The sequence below is a fragment of the Falco naumanni genome, chromosome 3 (genome assembly GCF_017639655.2).
Source record: "Falco naumanni isolate bFalNau1 chromosome 3, bFalNau1.pat, whole genome shotgun sequence".
In the NCBI taxonomy this organism is placed as follows: domain Eukaryota; kingdom Metazoa; phylum Chordata; class Aves; order Falconiformes; family Falconidae; genus Falco; species Falco naumanni.
In genome coordinates, this window is record NC_054056.1 from 93219888 (window position 1) to 93240027 (window position 20140).

At 35.7% G+C, this 20140-nt stretch overlaps 1 protein-coding gene across 7 annotated transcripts in view; it reads left to right on the forward strand.

Moving 5' to 3' along the window:
- Positions 1–20140, forward strand: part of VPS13B (vacuolar protein sorting 13 homolog B) — a 477375-nt gene that overhangs the window by 266658 nt on the left and 190577 nt on the right. For 5 of the 7 annotated variants that reach the window (XM_040588251.1, XM_040588255.1, XM_040588250.1 and 2 more), the window contains 5 exons: positions 8344–8515; positions 9521–9635; positions 11781–11922; positions 13721–14129; positions 19799–19910. In XM_040588251.1, coding sequence (XP_040444185.1) covers positions 8344–8515; positions 9521–9635; positions 11781–11922; positions 13721–14129; positions 19799–19910 — 950 coding nt within the window. Of the gene's footprint in view, positions 1–8343; positions 8516–9520; positions 9636–11148; positions 11216–11780; positions 11923–13720; positions 14130–19798; positions 19911–20140 lie in introns of those variants that run through there. The other 2 variants (XR_005827096.1, XM_040588253.1) reach the window with 2 other exon arrangements.

The window sequence follows — 20140 nt, forward strand, 5'->3', positions numbered from 1 at the left end:
ATGCAGTCTCTTCATTTTTCACCTCCCAAAGGATAGCCACATAGCAATGTCTGCCTTCAGAGGAGCCTCTGCAGTGCTGCTGCTACTGAGAAAGAGAATGGGCCAATTCAACTGTTTACATATCTTTGAGTGGCAGAAGAAATTTAAACAGTATGTTCACGTTGAACTGTTGAAGTAGAGGATGGGTGGAGCGAGTAACCCAGTAACCTCTGACAGGGACATGGTATTGAGCAGCAGGGGATGGCTGCTGATAAGCTCTGCAGCTGGCATAGCTGCAAACAGAAGACATTGTCACTGAAAGCCTCGCCTTAATGCAGGTTTAGCTGTACCATCAAGCCAGCTAGTCCAAGCAGCAGTACATACAAGTGACCTGGAATACTGAATGGGAACATGGGAACCCAAGTACAGAATTGCAGTGCAAACCTAAGTGAGTTGAGGCCCTGGTTAGGACTTGCAGGCCCTGTGGTAGAACGTTCCAAAACCCTGCCAATTGCACGTACAGGTGTCTGCCTCTCGGCTCTGTCCAGAGCTTCACAGTTCCTTTATTTCTGGTATCATTGTTCTATATCAGCATGTTTGAATCTTAGAAATTCAAGGACTGGTTTTCTTTTTCAATTTCATCTTTAGAAATACTTGCATGCGGAGGCCTTACTTGTGCGTTGCTGAAAGAAGTTTTGTTCTACAGCTATGCAACTGTGTGCTAGACAATTTGAATGGGATTTAATAAAGCCACCTCACATGCTATAAAAATTAAAGTGTGAGAAATTTCTGCAGATCAGACAAGCATAAACATAAAGCACTTGGAATGATGCTAGCAAAAGCTTAGCTCCAGCAATAGTAGTGAAAGCTGCGAGCACCTTGGCCTCTTTTCCTTGCCTGTGTCTTTTTTGGTTATAGCATATCAGATGCAGGATACAGGCCTATTCTATTATGTATTTATAAAAAGGAGGAAGTAGTTTCTAATGATACATCTGGGCCTGTACCCATAACTCTTTTTTTGTAAACTTCATAGACTCGGAAGTTGGTGGGGGCACATTCCCTAAAATTCAGGATTTGCTGCTTTTAAAATTGATTGCACATTCTTTAGATAATTTCCTTTTTATATATGTCTGGAGTTATGCTAAATAAATGCAGTTCTTCAAGAGTCTCACAAGTAGTGTTATAAGTAACCTTGTGCCAAAATTATAACTGGCTGATTGTCCAAGAGGCATAGTACATCTTTCAATATCTTCAGAAGAATAAGCTTAAAGAAAAGTGTGGGAAAATGATATCCTCAGTTTTCCACAGAACTAAGTTATCTATATACTCAAACCACTAAACAAAAACAGCTCTCTGTGGAAAAAAAAAAAAAGTTTTAAAAATGCATGAAACAACATAGTAAATTATAAAAATAAAAGAACCCCACTATAAAATCCAAAACTTGCCATGGTGGCAGTACATATTTGCTGTTGACTATACCCCTTTAAGGTTAATTTACTATTGCTTTCTTCTTTTTTAACTGTCAGAAATTTAAACATCTGCCAAAATATTATAACAAAGTTGATTTTCATGCAAAAAAAGTTTTGTAACATCCAGTGGGAGAGTGAGGGTGTGTATGGAGGGCAAGGAGGAGACAGTCTCTCATTCCCACCCCACCACCCCCTCCATCACAGTTTTTAAGTTACAGTTTGGCAAATCAATTGTGCCTGCACTACAAAAAGAACTTGGAAAATGGTCCAGCTGTGTAAAAAGAAGAAGAAAAAAAAAAGAATTAAAAAATGCTTTTCATCGAAGAAAAAGAGTAGAGAGCAGCAAATCAGTCCACAGAACATCAACATTGGCTTGAAATTTGACTTGAACTGTAAATGAACATATTCTCAGGTTTAAATAATTGTTGTTTCTCATCATCACCCTTAATTGGCTTCCATTTGATACCTTGTGAAATCCATCTGAGGATCTCAGGTAAGGGAAATTGGCCTTGGCTCGCTCCTTCCTTCAGAGCTTCCCCGCTGAAGGGATCCCCCTGTTTCAAAATACCATTGACTCCAATGTCTGTAGAACACGTGGGGTTTGATGAGAACAGTCATCCCAGACACAATGAAACTCCAACTCAGAAGCATCATCTTTGTAGGAGTATCATTCAGAAACAAATTATGGAGGTGTGGAAAGTAGAACGTCAAAGAACCATTTGGATGAGTTATAAGAAAGAAACAAGAAGGGAATTTATTCACAGGAATTTAAAGGTTCAGAACTGATACTGTGGTGATTGCACAAAATTGCAAGTCATGAAATAGGATGAGGCTTCTCTGATGTCAGAATGAGGACTTTGCAGTAAAGACTCATTAAAAGGGGAGACAGGATTCTCAAAGTACTGTGTTTCCAGCTGTGGAAGGATACATTTTTGCTCTTGCTTTTTATAACTTCACAAGCAGGCAGAGTACATAGTTGGAGGGGAGGCAGGCTAGTGTTTGAAGAAGGTGGACAGGTATTGTTAGAGGATGTCAAAATTGTTGGGGTAGTTGTTGCCTCCTGGCTTATGCCACTATCAATGGAGTCTGCTCTTTCAGGAGAAGGAATAAGAAGTAACATCGGTTAGAAGTGGAGAAGTGGCTGCTCTACCTGCATCCTTTCAGATGCTGGGGGACTTCCAGGCCTGATTCCAGGACTTCCAAGGCTATTTCCCAGTTTTCATTCCTTCCCCATACTTTTCTGTTCCAAGGACAAGTGCTGGCATCCTTGAAGAAACAAAACTGAGTTTTGCTTACAGTGCTGAAAAGTTATCTACTACCATGTGTCTGTCAGTGCTGCCTTGTAGGACAATTAAGTGGCACTGGAGAGAGTAGAGTTGTTTGTGAAGACAGTAGGAAACGTCTTGCAAAGACAAGGTTAGTAAACAGTACTTGGAGACAGGAGTCTTTGGACAAAAAGGTCTCATAAGAGGCAGGAAGGATTTTTCTGGGGATGCAAATACAAAATAAGAGTTACAGTTTTGCAGAAAGGAGTTAACCTCTGCCCTGAACATGTTATTTAGCAGGTTCTACCACCCCTTTGTTTTTTCACTTTGTTGGTTGCCGTATGTCCGCTGTGCTACACTTACTTTGGAGTTGGGTGGATCTTAGTGAAATAAGCTATCTGAGGTTTCTCCAAATTGATAACCTACTGTGGCAGGCATTAAATATTATTAGATACACAGCAGGAAACAGGCTGTAGTACATTTAAAAATATAAATTTGCAGACAATGTAAGAGAAAAATGGAAGGAAGAGTAAACAAATAAAGAAAGAGAGTCACATTAAGTCTATGGCTTGGAGAGGGATTTCAGGTGTGTTTGTATAAGGAAGTTTGCTCAATGAGAACACAATGGAGAAGAAATGCTCAAAACAGGAAGGACAAGGAGGGAAGCAGGAAGGAAGGAAAGGCATAGTGTGTAGCTGAATTAAAAAAAGAACAAGTTAACGTTGAAGGTTAACCTAAGAAGGTTCTTTCTCCCATTTTGTTTATATGCCAGCTGTTACTGAATTAAACACACTGACAACTTGGTGACAGTTAAGAACCTTTCATGGAAGAAAGGATTCTAAAAGAGAGATGTTAGAGAGATGGGTGGATAAAACGGTATAGGAAAGTTTCCTTCTGGGAAGTCTGTTTGAAGGGAACTGGATGAATCTCCTCCTTCAACTCTGGTTGTCTGTTCTCTTCTATGCTCTGTTACCATCTCTCTCACCACAGACTCATCCATTCATCCCTTGTTTCTGTCACTTGTCTTCTGTAAGTGCATCCAGAATCTCACTTCCCAAATGTATTTCCTCAAGTCCCATTATTACGGCTTCCTGCTCCTTCCATCACACATGCAAATAAATATATACATACACAGACAAGTGTTCTTTCTTTTTCTGACTAATCTTGCTGATAGTCTTCTGGTCCTTGTCCAGCTACTTCAAACCAGTCTGTACCTGACTGTCTCATCTAGAAAGCATGGTGTTTCTCATCTTAGTTTCTGGGCTAATTGCACTTCTGCCTTTATGGACTCCATGAGGATCACACGTTTAATTGATAGGCCTCTAAGTACTAATTCTTTTACAGAACAAGAACTTTATTCAGACCAAGGCATAGGTGTTTGTTTTCTTCAATTTGTTTCTGCAGGTCTTGGGTATCTCCAGCTCTGTGTGCCTTTCTTCATTCATTCATTTATATTATCTCTCTCGATCTGCCCCTTAATAAGTGATCAGGCATTTTATAGCAGACATCTAGATTTATGTAGAATAAAGACATCACAGACAGAACCCATCTAAGGACAATAAATACATAATATGCATTCTGGTTTATTACCCTGTTTGCCTTTTCATATTTAAGAAGCTAGCATAGATTGCACCTTTCCAGAGGTTACTACTGTCAGTACTACGTGATTTTCTTACCCTTTTATTAGTTCTCCTGAAGATGAGCTACTTATTTTTTCCTGTGGGTTGAAAGTCTCTGTTGCTTTTCTTTCATGCTTTGCAATCTCATTCCTACACGGCATTCACAAATCCGATCAGTAATATCTTTTTTTCAGTCTGACTTGTACATTGTCACCTAATGCCGTATCCATGGTTATTTGAAACAGTGTGACTAATATTTAAGGAAATCTTCCCAAATAGAGCAGCACTTGCTTTCTGTACACTAAGGAAACACTTCCCATAGAGAATGTTTTCATTGTCATGAGCTCTTCTGCAAAAAACAGGCATTTTTTTTCTTTGCTGATTCACCAGCCACTGCTGATTAGTAATAATAGCACTAGTCTTTAATTCCACAGATTTACAAGTTTGAACTACTTAATTTTTAGAAACAGCGGCTCTAATTCAAGTAACTGCCAAGGTATCTTTTTTCCTATGATGACTTCTTTTAAAACAGATTTCTTTAGTACAGTCAACACAGATTTGTACATAGACAGTTTTGCTCGTGCCTGAATTACATACTAGCTAGTTAGATTCATAATTAAAAGACACGATTAGATGGATTGCTGGTGTTGAACCGTGGTACAGTTAGAACTGGACTCATATTTCTTTGTTTTCCTCTTCAAAATGATATCTGAAGATCAAAAGCCCACCATGATTTGAATGACATTTAATAAAGCAAAATCTAATTCCTTAGTCCATAAAACACATGTTGCTGTTTGTTTCTAGATCTAACAATGGTGATATTTTAAAAAATGAACAATAATATTCAAATGAACAAAAATTTTAAAAATTAACTGTAATCTATAGTTAAAGCTGTGGAAATTCCACTGATTTTTCTAAAAGCTCAATTGATGAAAGTAGAATATTTCTTTTCTTTTCTTTCTGGATTATGTAATTTCACCATGGAATTAACAGTGCTGTATACCATCTCTCTCCATCCGTACTTAGCCTGAAGGTTTGCCTTACTTGAACTGTGGCCTGAATTTTTTTTCCTTTTATTTGTTAACGAAAGTGAGATAAGGTGATTGAAATGTGTATATACTCCACTAAGAAACCTTCTAGTAGTAGTAGGTAACTTTTTGCACCTCTGGAGTCTAACGTTTTTTCAAAAGATGGTCACCTTTGGCTCTATATGTAGTTTGTTCAAAGCTTTAAGCAATAATGCCTTATATGATAAATAGAAAAACCAAATAGAAATATACCGGTTTCCTTTCATCTGTTTTGATTAATGTGAAGACACCATCACAATATGTAATTAAAGGTGAATTGAATCTTAATTTTCATTTCAACACTTCATATTACATCTGTTGTACTGCTCTAGATATTATAGTCTTGTGTTTAGGTATTATTTTCCAGTAGCATATATTAGTTAGTTGCACCAGTTCTCCCTTCCTCATATGAATGAATATCTGGAGTGGTAAGTTCTCTGTGTCAGCTAGAGAAACGTAGATGGTTTCTTACCAGTTGTAGTAGATATCACTGAATTTTTCAAGGGTAAAATTACTGCACATAGATAAAGTTCTCTGTGTCCTCTAAGAGTTTTGCTGAGACAACAACAAAAATCAGTAAATGTTAATTTGAATGACATAGACCTGAAAGTATGAAGCAGAAGCTGTGTTTCAGCGTTCCTCTACAAAAGTGGTAAAGGTAATCATATCTTTCATTATGCAATGAATTCTAAAAGCACAATGTCAGCTGCTCCATTTGGTGTATGTCAGATAGTCCAAAGTCATAATGAATAGCATACAAAACTTTTGTAAGGTTTTTTGACCTTCCTTCTTGTCTTCTCTTATGGTTAGGTTGGTGATAAGTATCCGTGATAGAAATCCTGTAATTAAGCTGTAGGCCTGAGTTGATTGAAAATGTGATTTATCAGCATAAATGCTTCCATATGAGCTTGTCATTTGGTTTGGGCTAAGTTCTACCTGTCCAGAAAATAGATTGCTAACAGAATTTACATACTCAATAGTCTCCAGTCTTGGACTGCAGAATGAGCCTATTACTGTCAGATTTCTTGCCTGACAGTTAAAATGGATTCAGTCAAACTGCAGTGCTTTCTGTGTAGATCTGATTCCAGTGTGTCTTCCATAGAAATAATCTTGGCTTGTCATTAGATAAATCTTCAAAATTCCCAAACAAGTTGTTCATAATTTACAATTCCTAATCCCCCAAACCTCCAGTGAAAGTTAAGACTTTGGGCATTTATTGGTCTGTAAATCTTAGAAACAACTTGGTCTTAATGGATCAAAGTGACAATGACAAAGTGACTGTTCCTTTCCTTTTGTGCTTGAATAATGAAGAAAACTTGCAACACTTGGTGGAGTTGTAAGTGAAGATGCTGGTGGCTTTTTAGTGGCTTCTGGTTGACATTAGTGACTTATGTGTCCATTGCATTCAGTTTAACAGGCTGTAAACACTAGGAGCTGATGAGCAATTATATGTTTGTAACTTTCCTATTTGGAGGTAGTAAATTCCAGCAAAGGTGCAGGATGAAGTCATGTGGCTAGTAAATATTTCAGTTGTGCCATCAGGAATTACCAGAATGTGCCTGCAGCACTTGTCAGGATTGATAACAGGCTTGTAACAAGATTTTTAGTGTAGCTTCTATATGTCACATTCTTTTCCTAAAAAATATTAACCTTTGTGTTGTCTTTGTAGAGCCCTTATTGTTTTACAGAATAATCAGAGATAATTGATGGCACAGAAGCTTCATTTGTCAACATATCATGTATTTAAGAATAATGCAAGTGACAATCTCCTTTTTTCAACAACAAAAATATTTTATAAGTGGCAACTGAAATGTTTCCAATTCTTACAAAAACCTATTTTTTGTGAAATCATTTTCCCAAGCAGTTACAGGGAAGCAGCTAGAAAAAGGGGGATAAAAACCAACCCAAAACCAGTATGTATGTACTTGTCCTGGTTTCATCTGGGATAGAGTTGATTTTCTTCTCAGTAGCTGGTGCAGTGTTGTGTTTGGGACTTGGTGGGAGAACAATGCTGATAGCACACGGATGGATTTGATTGTTGCTGGGTGATGTTTACACTAAGTCAAGGACTTTTCGGTTCCTTGGGCCCTGCCAGCGAGAGGGCCGGAGGGGCACGGGACATTGGGAGGGGACATGGCCAGGACAGCTGACCTGAACTAGCCAGAGGGATATTCCATACCATATGACATCGTGCTGAGTATATAAACTGGGGGAAGAATAAGGAAGGGGGGGGACATTTGGCATTATGGCACTTGTCTTCCCGAGTTTATAACCATTAGTTGTGACAGAGCCCTGCTCTCCTGGGGATGGCCGAACACCTGCCTGCCCGTGGGAAGCAGTGAATGAATTCCTCGCTTTGCTTTGCTTGCGTGTGCAGCTTTTGCTTTACCTATTAAATTGTTCTTCTCTCAACCCTCAAGTTTTACATTCCTTTCCGATTCTCCTCCGTGTCCCTCTGGGCTGCAGGCCAGGGTTAAACCACAACATTTCTATACAAGTGTTATGGCCATACTAGGTGGCTCTTCATTTAGCAGCTCCAACAACTCTTTTCTTCCTTTGCCTTTCAGATATGCACAAGCCTGTTTATCCCCGTTCCCATTACATCTCAGAACATTCCTATCAGCCTGTGTTTTTTCATTGATTATAGTATTTCATTAGTGTAGAGTTAATGAGGAAAGCTTACTATGCCAAGTGGAACCAAGTCATGGAGTGTTACACTTTTACCATGTAATCTTTGCCAGAATCTATTATCTGTACCTAAGAAAAGGGGCATATATTTTGTGTATTTTTTTCCCCCTGATGTTAAAAAATGGCTTAATTCCAATATACTGTTGGTGAGTCTGTATATAGTTTGGGATTCTACACCAGTCTAGACAGAAGAAATAAGAGGGGCAGTGAAAAGCAATACCTGTTTTTCCCTCAGCTATTAACATCTGTTTCATAGGGTGATTCTCTTCAGGGTGGAGATGATTCTCCGTTCTCAGACTCCATTACCTTGGAACAAACAACAAGTAATATTGGAGTCTCAAGTGGACGTGTCAGCCTATGGATGCAGTGGATGTTGCCAAAAATTACTATAAAATTGTTTGCTCCTGATCCTAGAAATAATGGCACAGGTATTCATCATTTTTTCTCTTAATGTACTGTTTTAAATTCCATACAGTGTTTTACAGCACAGTATTAGCTATTCAGAGCATGTATTGGCAATATTAAACGCTGTAATGAAAAAACGGATTGGATCTATATTTTAAACTAGAGTGACAAGCAGTAGTTTATGTTAGTGCATGTAATTAGAATTCAGTGTTGTACTTTGGCATAAACTTTCCCCTCCATGTGGAAGGATCATTATATCAAATTTGAAATAAGTTGCCTTACAAGTAACGATGTTTCAATTTGATATGATTTAGTAGTGTGTTTTGTGTATGTCCACATATAGACATATAGCTCTGTATTGATAATTTGAAATTTAAATTTAACATAATCTCATAGTTAAAGTCATGGGAGATTTAATAGAGTTTGACATAGAATTTTCAACTTTTGTTGAACACAGTTTGCCTTTTTATTTTTGAAATTAAATTTGGATTATAATTTGGACCATAATTGAAAGGTATTTGGATTCTAGAAGTGTACTGTGGGACTAGAAATATTTCTTTTTTTTGTTAGGAAACACTGCTGCTTAGCAATTAATATTGTTACTGATAGAAATGTGAAAAAATATGTAGACTAATGATTAACGCTGATTTTCAAAGAGTTGTACTTGAACTTTTGACTTTAAAGAACTACATGAGCGAAAAAAATCTCAAGTATTGTTAGAGGAAATACCTTGGCAAATGTTGTTTTACATTTTGTTCAGGAATTATACTATGAACACCTGAACTTAAACCCCCATATATAAATCTCTCTACACATTTGTATAAGGTGGTTTGGATACTAGGATTTTTATTTTTTTTTTTGGTTCCTGTCTGTATGACAGTTGAATCAAAAAGTGATTTATGAAAAACCTTTGAGTAGAAGTAGCATCATCCTATTTACAAAATGTAGTCTCAGATATATTTCCTGATTAAAAACTTGCAAGTTTCAGATTAAAAACTAATAATTTTTATTTTCTTTGACTATTGCAGAGGTTTGTGTTGTCAGTGAATTAGAAGATCTCAGTGCCTCAGTGGATATGCAGGATGTTTATACCAAAATCAAATGTAAAATAGAAAGCTTTAATATTGACCATTACAGAAACAGGTAATTCCTGAGAGTTATTTGCTTTAATTTCAGGCTGAAAGAAGGTGGCGGGTTGTTGGGTTTTTTTCCCAATTCTTAAATCAAATTCAAAGTAATTGTTCAATGTTCATGTAATGATATTAACTTGTTAAGTAATAAATATCAGAATTATATTTTCTCAGAATTATATCTGATTCCAAAGAAATACATAGAAATCATTACAAGTCAGGAGAGTATTTTTTCACACTTACTGCTCTGTTGGTCTGTTAAATGAAATTCATCTATTTTATTGAATTTTTGAATGGGAAATTCCTTAAATATTGCTTGATAATGTATTAACAAGTGCCACTATTTAATCATTTATGGTACCATGCTCTTAGACATTACAAAGACGTTTCTAAAAAATGGAGCTGTTTATATTGCTGTGGTTTAGTAACGCCATAATGCAGGGAACTGAGCTGATACCTGTGTCTACGTGATGTGGCATAGCATTATGCAGACACACCTGAGAAAAATTTCACTAATTAATTTTAACTAGTATATCATCAATATTAAGTACATTTAGGGTAGGTAGGTAGGCAGGTCTACTGTATGTCTTGCAACTTCAGCCAGTCTTGTTAGTTGAATAGTTTGCTGCGCTAATGTGACTATGTTCATTTGGCACCCAGCCGCATGGTTCTGTATGCAGGTTGCACGTGTTACCTTCTAGCTCATATTGGCCATTAGCATGTTAGTCTTGACAAAATAAGAGAGAGCCTATATAGTCTTTGATCAGTTGGGTTAGTTTACCATTACAGATCAACAGATTCCATTATGGGAGAGAAAGTAAGAGAAAATAGAGTCATAGTTATGTTACTCCCTGAGAGGAGGAGGAAAAAAACCCCCACAGTTAAAAGCTCCAGAACATTTTTTGGCATTGAAAATGACTAAAATATTTGGGATCACAAATCATTTTAACTTAGGAGCCGATGTCTGCAGGGTCTTATTGGACACTTATTGTTCCCTATGTACAATAGGAAGGAGATTTAGTATCAACTTAGCGAAGTTATCACCATTTCTGAGACTTCTTTTACTGATCAGTTGTCTTAAAAAAAAATTAAATTCCTGTTCTTTTGCCCAAGTTACAAATGTAGTTATTGTCTGTACAGATTTGATAATCATTTAAAAATAATTGATTTTTAAAACTCTGTTAACGTCAAGTCATGATGCTTTAAAATGCTTTGGAATCCCAGCTAGGTGCTCTTAACAAGCTTCTTTGTCCACAGATTCTATGGAAAACTTGAGAGAAGGTACTTCAGTCCTAAAAGCCTAATGCTCCATTAGAAACATTTTTTACTTCAGGGTGTTCTTGTTTGCTAAATTTATATTGAGGCTTGAAAAAGAAAAACAAAACACAACTTATGCCACTTAACAAAATTGTTACTGTTCTGACTTATATTTCATAATGCCTTTGGAGTACCTTTTTATATTCTTAAATCTCTGTGGACTAAAACAAAAAGCAGAGAACAGATAAGGTAAACATTCTGTCTTCCAGGCCAGGGGGAGACTGGCAGTCAGGACATTTTGAAGGAATATTTCTACAATGCAGAGAAAAGCTTTTGGTGAGATTTTTTTAGTAAAATAAAGTGCTTACCTGAATAACTCTTCTTAAGCAATGTATTTTTCTTTATTCTTACATATGCTAAAAAGAATTATTACAAGAACTATAGTACAAAGGACATTTTACTACTTAATAGCGTATTTTTTCTAAGTAATACTGTGATTTTGTAATATACACGAGTACGGCTTTTCCTTCACAGTTTCTTGGTTCTTGTAATTATTCTCCTCCTCATTCTAATAAAGCTCTTGGCTGAAAATCCAGGGGTAAGTCCCTTTCCTGTATGCAGAATTTAAGTATACTTTTATTCTCATGTCTCTAGACCTCTGGCTATAGGTTGTCCTTTCACATAGGATTTGATGATGTTTCTTTCTTTTTTTACCAGTTTTTTGCTTATCTGATTGAATTTCAGCTTTTCAGGAAAAGATGACATAGGCTTTATCTTGCAGTTACATAAGACTTGCAAGTTTAATGTTAATTTTTTTTTTTATTATAGCAGTTGTGGTTTGTCTTGGGTATTTTATTGCTTTTTGTGTTTTCGTCTTCCATGTTTCATTTATTACCTCAAGCTTTGGGGAAGATTCTTGGTCTCTGGGGCAATATGGAGGTGTGTTCCTTTCCTGTACTGACAAGCTGAACAGACGTACCTTGTTGGTTCGACCCATCAGCAAGCAGGACCCTTTCAGTAATTTCTCTGGCTTCTTCCCCTCTGTAAGAATCTTTTTGTAACAAATTTGTACTACAGAACTTCCACTAATAAATGCCACTTGGAGTAAAAAAACACAACAAACTCAAATGGCTGTAGTTCCTTGTAATCTAATTAATTTTTTTTACTGAATATATTTATTGCTTATATTATGTTAGTTGTGTTATTTCCCTCTTACCCTTTAGTAATAATTGTTAGTCCTTTTTTAGTAGATATGGGAGTGAGGGTTGATGATTCACAACGTGGTACATAACAGCAGTCCACTGAAGTTGGTGGGGTTCGTTTATATTAAAAGAGAGCACAGAGAGTAGTGTTTGGAGACCAAATATGTAAAAGCTACTACTGAACGCTGCATTTTGCTCTTACAATTCTGATACCTTAGGGGTTTAAATACTTTATATTAGTGCAATATAACTTTATGCAGTCTTTTAAAATTATTTCTATAATTATGATAATGCAGCACTTAATTTCATATTTAAGTTTTTTCTTTTGAATGCTTGGAACATAGCTTGCTGATTCAGAATATCTCAGTGTGAGATATTTAACCCCTTCTTTCCTTGCTTGTTTATCCTTGGAAGACTTTATATGTTATGATATTGGGCTCTTTATTTTCACAAATGTATGGCATTATAGAATCGTTTTATATTAGTGGAAGTTCTGTGTGTTCTGATTTACTTTAATCATGAATATTGATTGATAATACTTTCTCTTATTCTGTTTGTTTCAGTTCCTATAGGAAGTTAACTTATTAATATGTTTTAATTCACTTAGTCATAACAGCTTCCAGTTTTTCAGCATTTAGGCCATATATCCTGTTTATTTAGAAAGAGTCGTTCTTCTGTTAGTAAGGTTTTAATTACATTAAATTGTTTTTAATCAATTTTAAGATGCTGAAAGAAGCAACTACTTGCAAAATGTAGTTGCTTTTATTTGTGCTTGTATGATTAAAGCTAATATTTAAACAATCTTACAGAATTCTGTCAACGTGTTTATTACACTGTTAAAATAATGGTTCTCCTGGTTACTGTTTTTACATTTTTCACTCACTAAAAATGTATGACTGAAAGACTTTCAAAGATAACATGAGAACTGTACTATACATCTTCTGGGAGTGAAGCATGTGATTATCTTTAGCTAGGAAATCTGTCCAAAGTGGAAGAATCTGCTATTTCTAAAGTACAGTGCAATGTATCTTTATTTAACTGACATGCTTTAGCACATGGTACAGCTATTCCCTTTAAATACTCAGAGGTGATAGGGCAAAACCAGCCCAATTCTTATTTAGCTGACTATGGGTGGTTTATACACCCATGTTTAGATGGAGTGAAGCTATCTTAGCACCCAGGCATTATTTTAGCACCTATGATGTCTGCACATACAGAGGGAACAATGCAAGGGAGTTAAGTCTACTTTGAAAATGTCTATAAAGTGAAGAAGAAATCAAAATATATAACTATGTGAAATGTCATTGGAAAATTTTGGTAAATTTAGACTCTTGAATACATCGGGGGGTTTTTGGCTGATTGGATTTTAGTTTCATACAATATAAGTAGTCAGAAAAGAGAAAATGTTCAGCAATTCATGGTTTTAACTGACACAATACAGGGAAGTATGGACATACTATGGGCAAATTGTCCATTCAAAAAACGAAATTTTTTTTCTGTTGTTCAGAGGCAGTGGAAGGCTATTAGACAATACAGAACCATAAACATCCTAACTAACAGAAAATATGGTAGTTGATGGATGTTATATGCATACATTTTTACAGCAGTTTATTTCTTCTTTTTTTTCCCTTTGAAACAGACAACTGCAAAACTTTTAGATGGCTCACACCAACAACATGGATTTCTTTCTCTCACTTACACCAAAGCTGTGACAAAAAACGTCCGGCATAAACTGATATCAAGAAATGAGCGAAGAACATTCCATAAGCTATCAGAAGGTCACACTGATGGTTCTCCTCACTTTCTTCATGAGATCCTTCTCTCTGCTCAAGCCTTTGATGTGGTCCTCTGTTTTCCTTTGCTTAATGCGATTGCAAGTGTTTTTCAAGCCAGGTTGTCAAGGAGCCAAAAGGAGAAAAGAAAATCACCAGGCCAACCTATGAGGACTCATGCTCTAACTTCCCGCAACTTGCCATTGATTTATATCAACACTGGTGTAATAAGAGTCTTCTTTCCCAAAAATGAGGAAGATCATCATACTACAGAAGGTACAGTATTTTATGGTAGAGATTTTTCTGTTCATTATTGTAGATGAATCCTGCAACTTAGTTAAATTGCTGGCCATTGCTATGGCCTTCAGTTTTAAGGGTCAGAGATAGGAAAATCTCACATTTATGCTATGTCTCTGCAGATCTGCTGGAAAGTTGGTTTTAGGTACTTATTTGACCTTTACTTTCCAGGTATCTATAAAGCTTGCATTTAAAATGTGGTTATTTAAAAAAAAAACAAAACAAAACAAAAAAAAAAACTTCAAGAATTGTGGAAAGAGAACTTTACCCAATTCTGCCGTGGTTATTCTTGCGTCAACTCTAATTGTGCTGATACCAGTTCAGTGTTCCATAGATGCCTGTTCCAGCAATGGAGCGTAAGCAGGAAACCTTAGCTGTTGTAGAAATTAGCACCTAGAAAATGGTGCAATAGCAAAGCAGGTAGATATTCTAGTTGAGTTTGAAGAACATTATTAAAATGTACTTTGTGATTGATGCATAACAGATGATACAGTTTGTAATTTATTTAGCAAGTCTTAGTTGAAGCTGTTCAGACTCGTTTATGTAACAGGCTTTCAGATATTTAGAGGTGTGGATAGCATAAGCTGTTCTTTCAAACAACAGTAAGTAGCCAATTGATCTATGGATAATCTTCTTTTTCTGTAAGAAATTGTTTTCCTTTAATATGTAAAATACATTTACACCCCTTTTACAGACATTATATGTAAGTAAAAAGATGCTGACATTAAAATTACACCATGTAATAGCTAGTAGAAATGTGATAATTTCCATTACCAACAATTCTTCTAGAGATTAAAAAAAAAAAAAAAATGTTTTAGTGGTATCATGATATGATTACATAAGTCCTATAGGTATGGAGGTTTTTTTACCATGATGTGTGATAGCACACAATATAATCCTAAGAGTATAGTCTTAAGATTTTTCTCATAACCTAATTGCAAGAAGTGCAGACAGTGAGAATTTACATAGATTGTTTTTTTGCCAGCATCCTCTACAATTTTCCAACTGGGAATGCTGAAAACACAGTAAGATAAAATTAGACTGGCTATGTTGGCAAGAAAGAATTATGATCCTAGTTGGAAGGGAGTTCTAGGGCATGCTGTCAAGGAAATATTTTTTTTTAAAAAAAAATGTTTTTATTGCTCTGTAGCTGCATACTTCATAAAAAAGAAATGATACAGAAATTATAAAGAACTTTGTCTTGTTCCTATCCCTTGCTTGAAAATGTATGCAAAGAACAGAATTGCCATGGTTAAACATGGATGTAGGAAGAAAAATTATGTATGCTTTTAAAGACTAATGCTAAAGACTAGCTTTACTAAATGAATAAGAAACCTAGCTAATCTCCTCCACTGGAAAATTCTGAAATATTAGCACTATGAAAATCAGTACCATCCTCGTTCATTTCTTCTTTCACCCCAGATTTTCCCGAACTCATCTGTTTTGAAATGTAAAATAAATTGCTTCTCTCTTCTACCGCTTATTGTCTTCAAGAACAATAGAAATTAGAAACAGTAATAAGGAGTAAGAGTTGAATATAACCCGTGTTACTGGTGTGCAAGGTCAGAAAAGTTATATGTAGTGGAATTATGCCCCCATGAGACCTCATTTATTGATTAAGAGAGATTTTTAATCTAATAATATTTGCATTATCACTGCAGTAAAAGTAGAACAATTACCTCAGTTTTTCATCTATTCAGTCATCTGCTGTGCATACCTTTTACCTACTGATAGCTATGAAAACTATCCTCCCAAAAAAAAGCACATGTAATTGTGACTTTGTGTCAAGTTAAAAAAAATAAAAAGCAAATCTGTTCTATATTGTTGCAATCCAAAAGTAAACTTGCACAGTGAACTGTGGTACATAAACACTGTGAAATAATCAAAATCATGGATTTTCCCCTGAGGAATTTATACACATGCATGCACACGTATACCCACACAATTTTATAACATTTTAGTTTCATGGGTTTTGCAGCAGCACCAGATGAACATTTGTTTTTCTGGTGGACTTCAGGACAGTATTTTATCCTAGACAATAAGCAATACTGCTTTCTCTCAGAGTTTATTTGTTAATATATCAGGTGTGTCTCAAGCTCTGGCCAACAGCCCACACTTAGTGAAGAAGTAAAGACAACTAGATATATAAAAGCAATATATAACAAATAGAAACAAGAATTACTGCATAGCAGAACACTATAAATAAAAAATGTGAATTGCAAAAAACTGATAAGAAGTGGTGAAGACAGGGAAAATCCACATCTGGCTGGTTGAGGACAATAGAACTTTTTTTTAGTGTGTACTAGGAGCAAAACACCAGGAATCAGTAGAAAGGACATGATAAATTTGTTGATAGTGAAAAAGAAAAGGCAGCATACTGAATAAACGTATGTCCTGCATTTGTAGAAGTGATATATTCTTGTCACATGAGCATGACTCTCTACTTTGAAGTCTGTCATAACATATGGTCTGTAACATCCTCCTTGCTTACTATTAAACAGTTTCAAATCAAGAGTAACTTGTGCTCAGGGATCTTAGTCTGCTGAGGCTAATTTTTAACACGCCTTGGAAGAGCAGGTTTTAGACAGCTGGAGGTATATTTAGTAAAATGAAAAGTGTGATTTTAAAATAAAATGAAGACAGGTGCTTTTATTAGTCTCCCTCAGAGAACATAAAGGAAAAAATCAACTATAGGATTCAGTTAATGGAGAATTACATATTTGTTACATGATAATAAACATGGTTTTATGGAAAATTAATCTTGTTAAACACATCTGACTTCCATTCTTTATTATGGTTTCAATTCCTAGCTGATAAAATGTTAGCAAAGTTTTGATACGCTCTAGAATTTTGTAAGGAGTTTGACATTGTGTCTCTTGGTATTCAAATTTAAATACATCCCCATACAATATCTGTGGAAATGTTAAATGAATTAAAAATGGCCAAGTAGAAGTCTAAAAAAACGACCAAACCAAGTTGTCAGTTGGGAATAATAAGTGGAATTGGTATTTAATAATCTGAAAGTAAGTACAAAACCATTGCTGCTAGCATCAACGTATGTTGCAAAGTATTTCCAGAAGAAAATGATGTTAAGGACTCTATAGGCCATGCATCTGGATCACTGCTTATATCACTGCTTGTTGAAAATATACTGAATCTTTTAAAGCTCATGTTAAATGTCAGGGAAACAATTTATGCAGAGTATTTATTCAGGACCGGAGAGGCTCTCCTGGGAAACAGTAGGTGAAAACAGTTTAAGGGTCACAGTGGACATAGTGAAATGAAATAAGGAAGGTAACTGTATTTCTGTATGTGTCAGATAATTGAATATCATGTCCAATTTGCTTTCTGTTATAAAAAATGGGTGTTGGTAAAAGTGGAGAGGGTACAGAAGAGCACCACAAACGTTAATAAAGTGCTGAAGAAGAAGCCTTACCAGGAAGGATTAAAAGAGCATAATGTTTTTAGCTCAGCAAAGAGACGACTGAGATGAGTGGGTTAAACCAAGTGAGATTCTGAACATTATTATGCTTGGTTATGTAAGGTTTTCCAAGATTGTACTTATGTTGTGTAGCGTAGAACTTTCACACCCCCCCCTCATTTTTGTAATATATTTATTATGACTGTGGTTATGTTTACTACATCATTCATACATTTTGAAAAGCTAATGACATCATTCATCAGTTACTGAATGGAGATATGAATTCATCATCCTAAGTCATGACTCAGATTACCACTCATTAGAAACCAGCTGAAAATATTAATGCCTGTATTGCTTTCTGAGATTGACTTAATTTCTTGACCTACAGGAAGCTGTACACAAAAGAACCACGTCCAGCCTTGAAAAAAAAAAATCCTAAAATGCTTACATAATAGAGACTGTGATGAGTAGTCCTGTGTTTATTTTGCTTTGCAGTGTGTGAGAGAAAAACTAAAATTCTTAGCCTAAGATATATTTTATTAAGAACCACTTCTCAGATTAAGGCATTTTCCACCTAATTAAGATGCAATTACAATTTGAAGTATATTTAATACCTTTGCTCCTAGTTCTTATGTGAGTATCAGGAAAAAAAATCCAATATGTTAAATGTACAGTGGCAGCAATTCTAATACTTGGTACAATGCCTTATGTGTTTTTTGATGTAATAGCTGAAGAGATGGTTTCTGATTTAGTCACAAACAAGACTTTGTTGTCAGCTTAACTTTTCTACCTTAGTTCTGGCGACCAAACCATCTGTATATGGTTTTGCTCTGCTTTGGGGATCTAAAGAATTTGAATTTGCTTTTTAAGTAGATGATATTCTTTTACGTAAATCTCTTCTGTTGTGATTTAGTTGTGTGTTGGAACTTGTGTTACCATTCTGCTGCATGTTTACTGCAGCATTCCCTACAGTTGTTTCAAAGTATCATATTAAAATTTCTGTGAATTATGTGATTTCATATATCTGTTTAAAAATATACAGATGTGTATGTATAGCTGCAAAGCATGGTGTCTTATTCACAGATACATTAACAGGTCTGAAGAAGCCATTTTTTAAGCTCATAGATTTTGCTAATTCTTTCCACACCAAGAATTTCACTCTTCAGTGGAATATTTAAACTATGTTCTGCTACTATCGTTTTGTTTTCAGAACTCAGATATGAGAGTCTTGCAGAATTTCCTTGGGCATGGGAGTGAGTGTGATGTTGTTCCGTCCTTGTTATGTGTCACGCTGGTGTTGCAGTGGACCCTTTCACTTCAGATGATGAAGTCTTTGACCTTGCATCACATGTTCTCAGGGGCCTTCCTAGTTACAATGCAGTCTTCTGAGCAGAAACTTATCCAAATGCTTTCTGTATGTCTGTGTCTGCTGAGAAGGAGATGCAGTAGACTCAGTCTTTTCCTGTAAGGAAAATTTACACACTTCGTTTGCTACAAGAAATGCTGGTGTTTTCTGGGCAGAACTTTTTGGTTTTCTAGTATGACTACTGCTTTTAAAACTAAGAATTTGTACATGTGGGTGAAATTTGAATATGATAGAGATGAAGTGGAAAACGGAGTTTTTTCTTGGAATAATTTTTTATTGATGTGAAATTTACTGTCCAGTACTACATCTTGTTCTTTGTATATGTGTCAGATTTCAGATTCTCTTGTTTCATTCCTTGTGTTTGAACTTTTCATGTGTGTTGCAACCCATACCAAATGCTGCTAGGATGATTACATCGTAATATCCTGTAGTGTTTTACATCTAAAGGACCTAGGCCCATATTAAAAAGGGTGTATGATTCAGAGTGTGTTACATGCTAATATATCAGCAGATAATTATTGGACAAACAGACAGATCACAAAGTAGTCTGTGGGATTAACATAATTTTGAACAGGGAAAAAAAAAAAAAAGCATCAGAGAAAATGAGAAATCACAGACCAGGATTTAGTTGCGTGATAAAACTCTGTGGGGAAATTAAATGACAGTAGCTTTGTCTTAGGTATCACAACAATGCTATTAATTTCATGGCTTTTTTTTTTCTGCATTAGTTGTTGCTCCTGAGCAGAACTGAATCCTTAGGTGACATTCTTATTTAGATTTTTATAAGAAATAGGTTTTCAGCATTTCTGCTATGTGCATTTGACTTCTAATCAAACATATTTTCTGTTCTCCTAACTACAGCTAATCCAGCAATTAAAGAAGACACTTTGGTTCTCAAGATTGGATCTGTCTCTATGGCTCCTCAGGCTGACAACCCCCTTAGTAGAGCTGTGCTCCGAAAAGACATTTATCAGTAAGTGTTGGGGGAAGGGGTTGGGTTTTAATATATGGTCTCAGAAAAATTCATTTTTGGGAGAAGTTAATTGATCAATAAAACTGGTACGTGCAGCCTGTAAAAATACTTTTCACATACAATCTTTTGATATTCAAAAGCAGGTTTTTCTGATTTTCTTCACTTGTGGGCTTTCAAATCCATTTAGACAAATCAAGTTCTTCTGTGAAGTGCTGATGAATAACAGAATT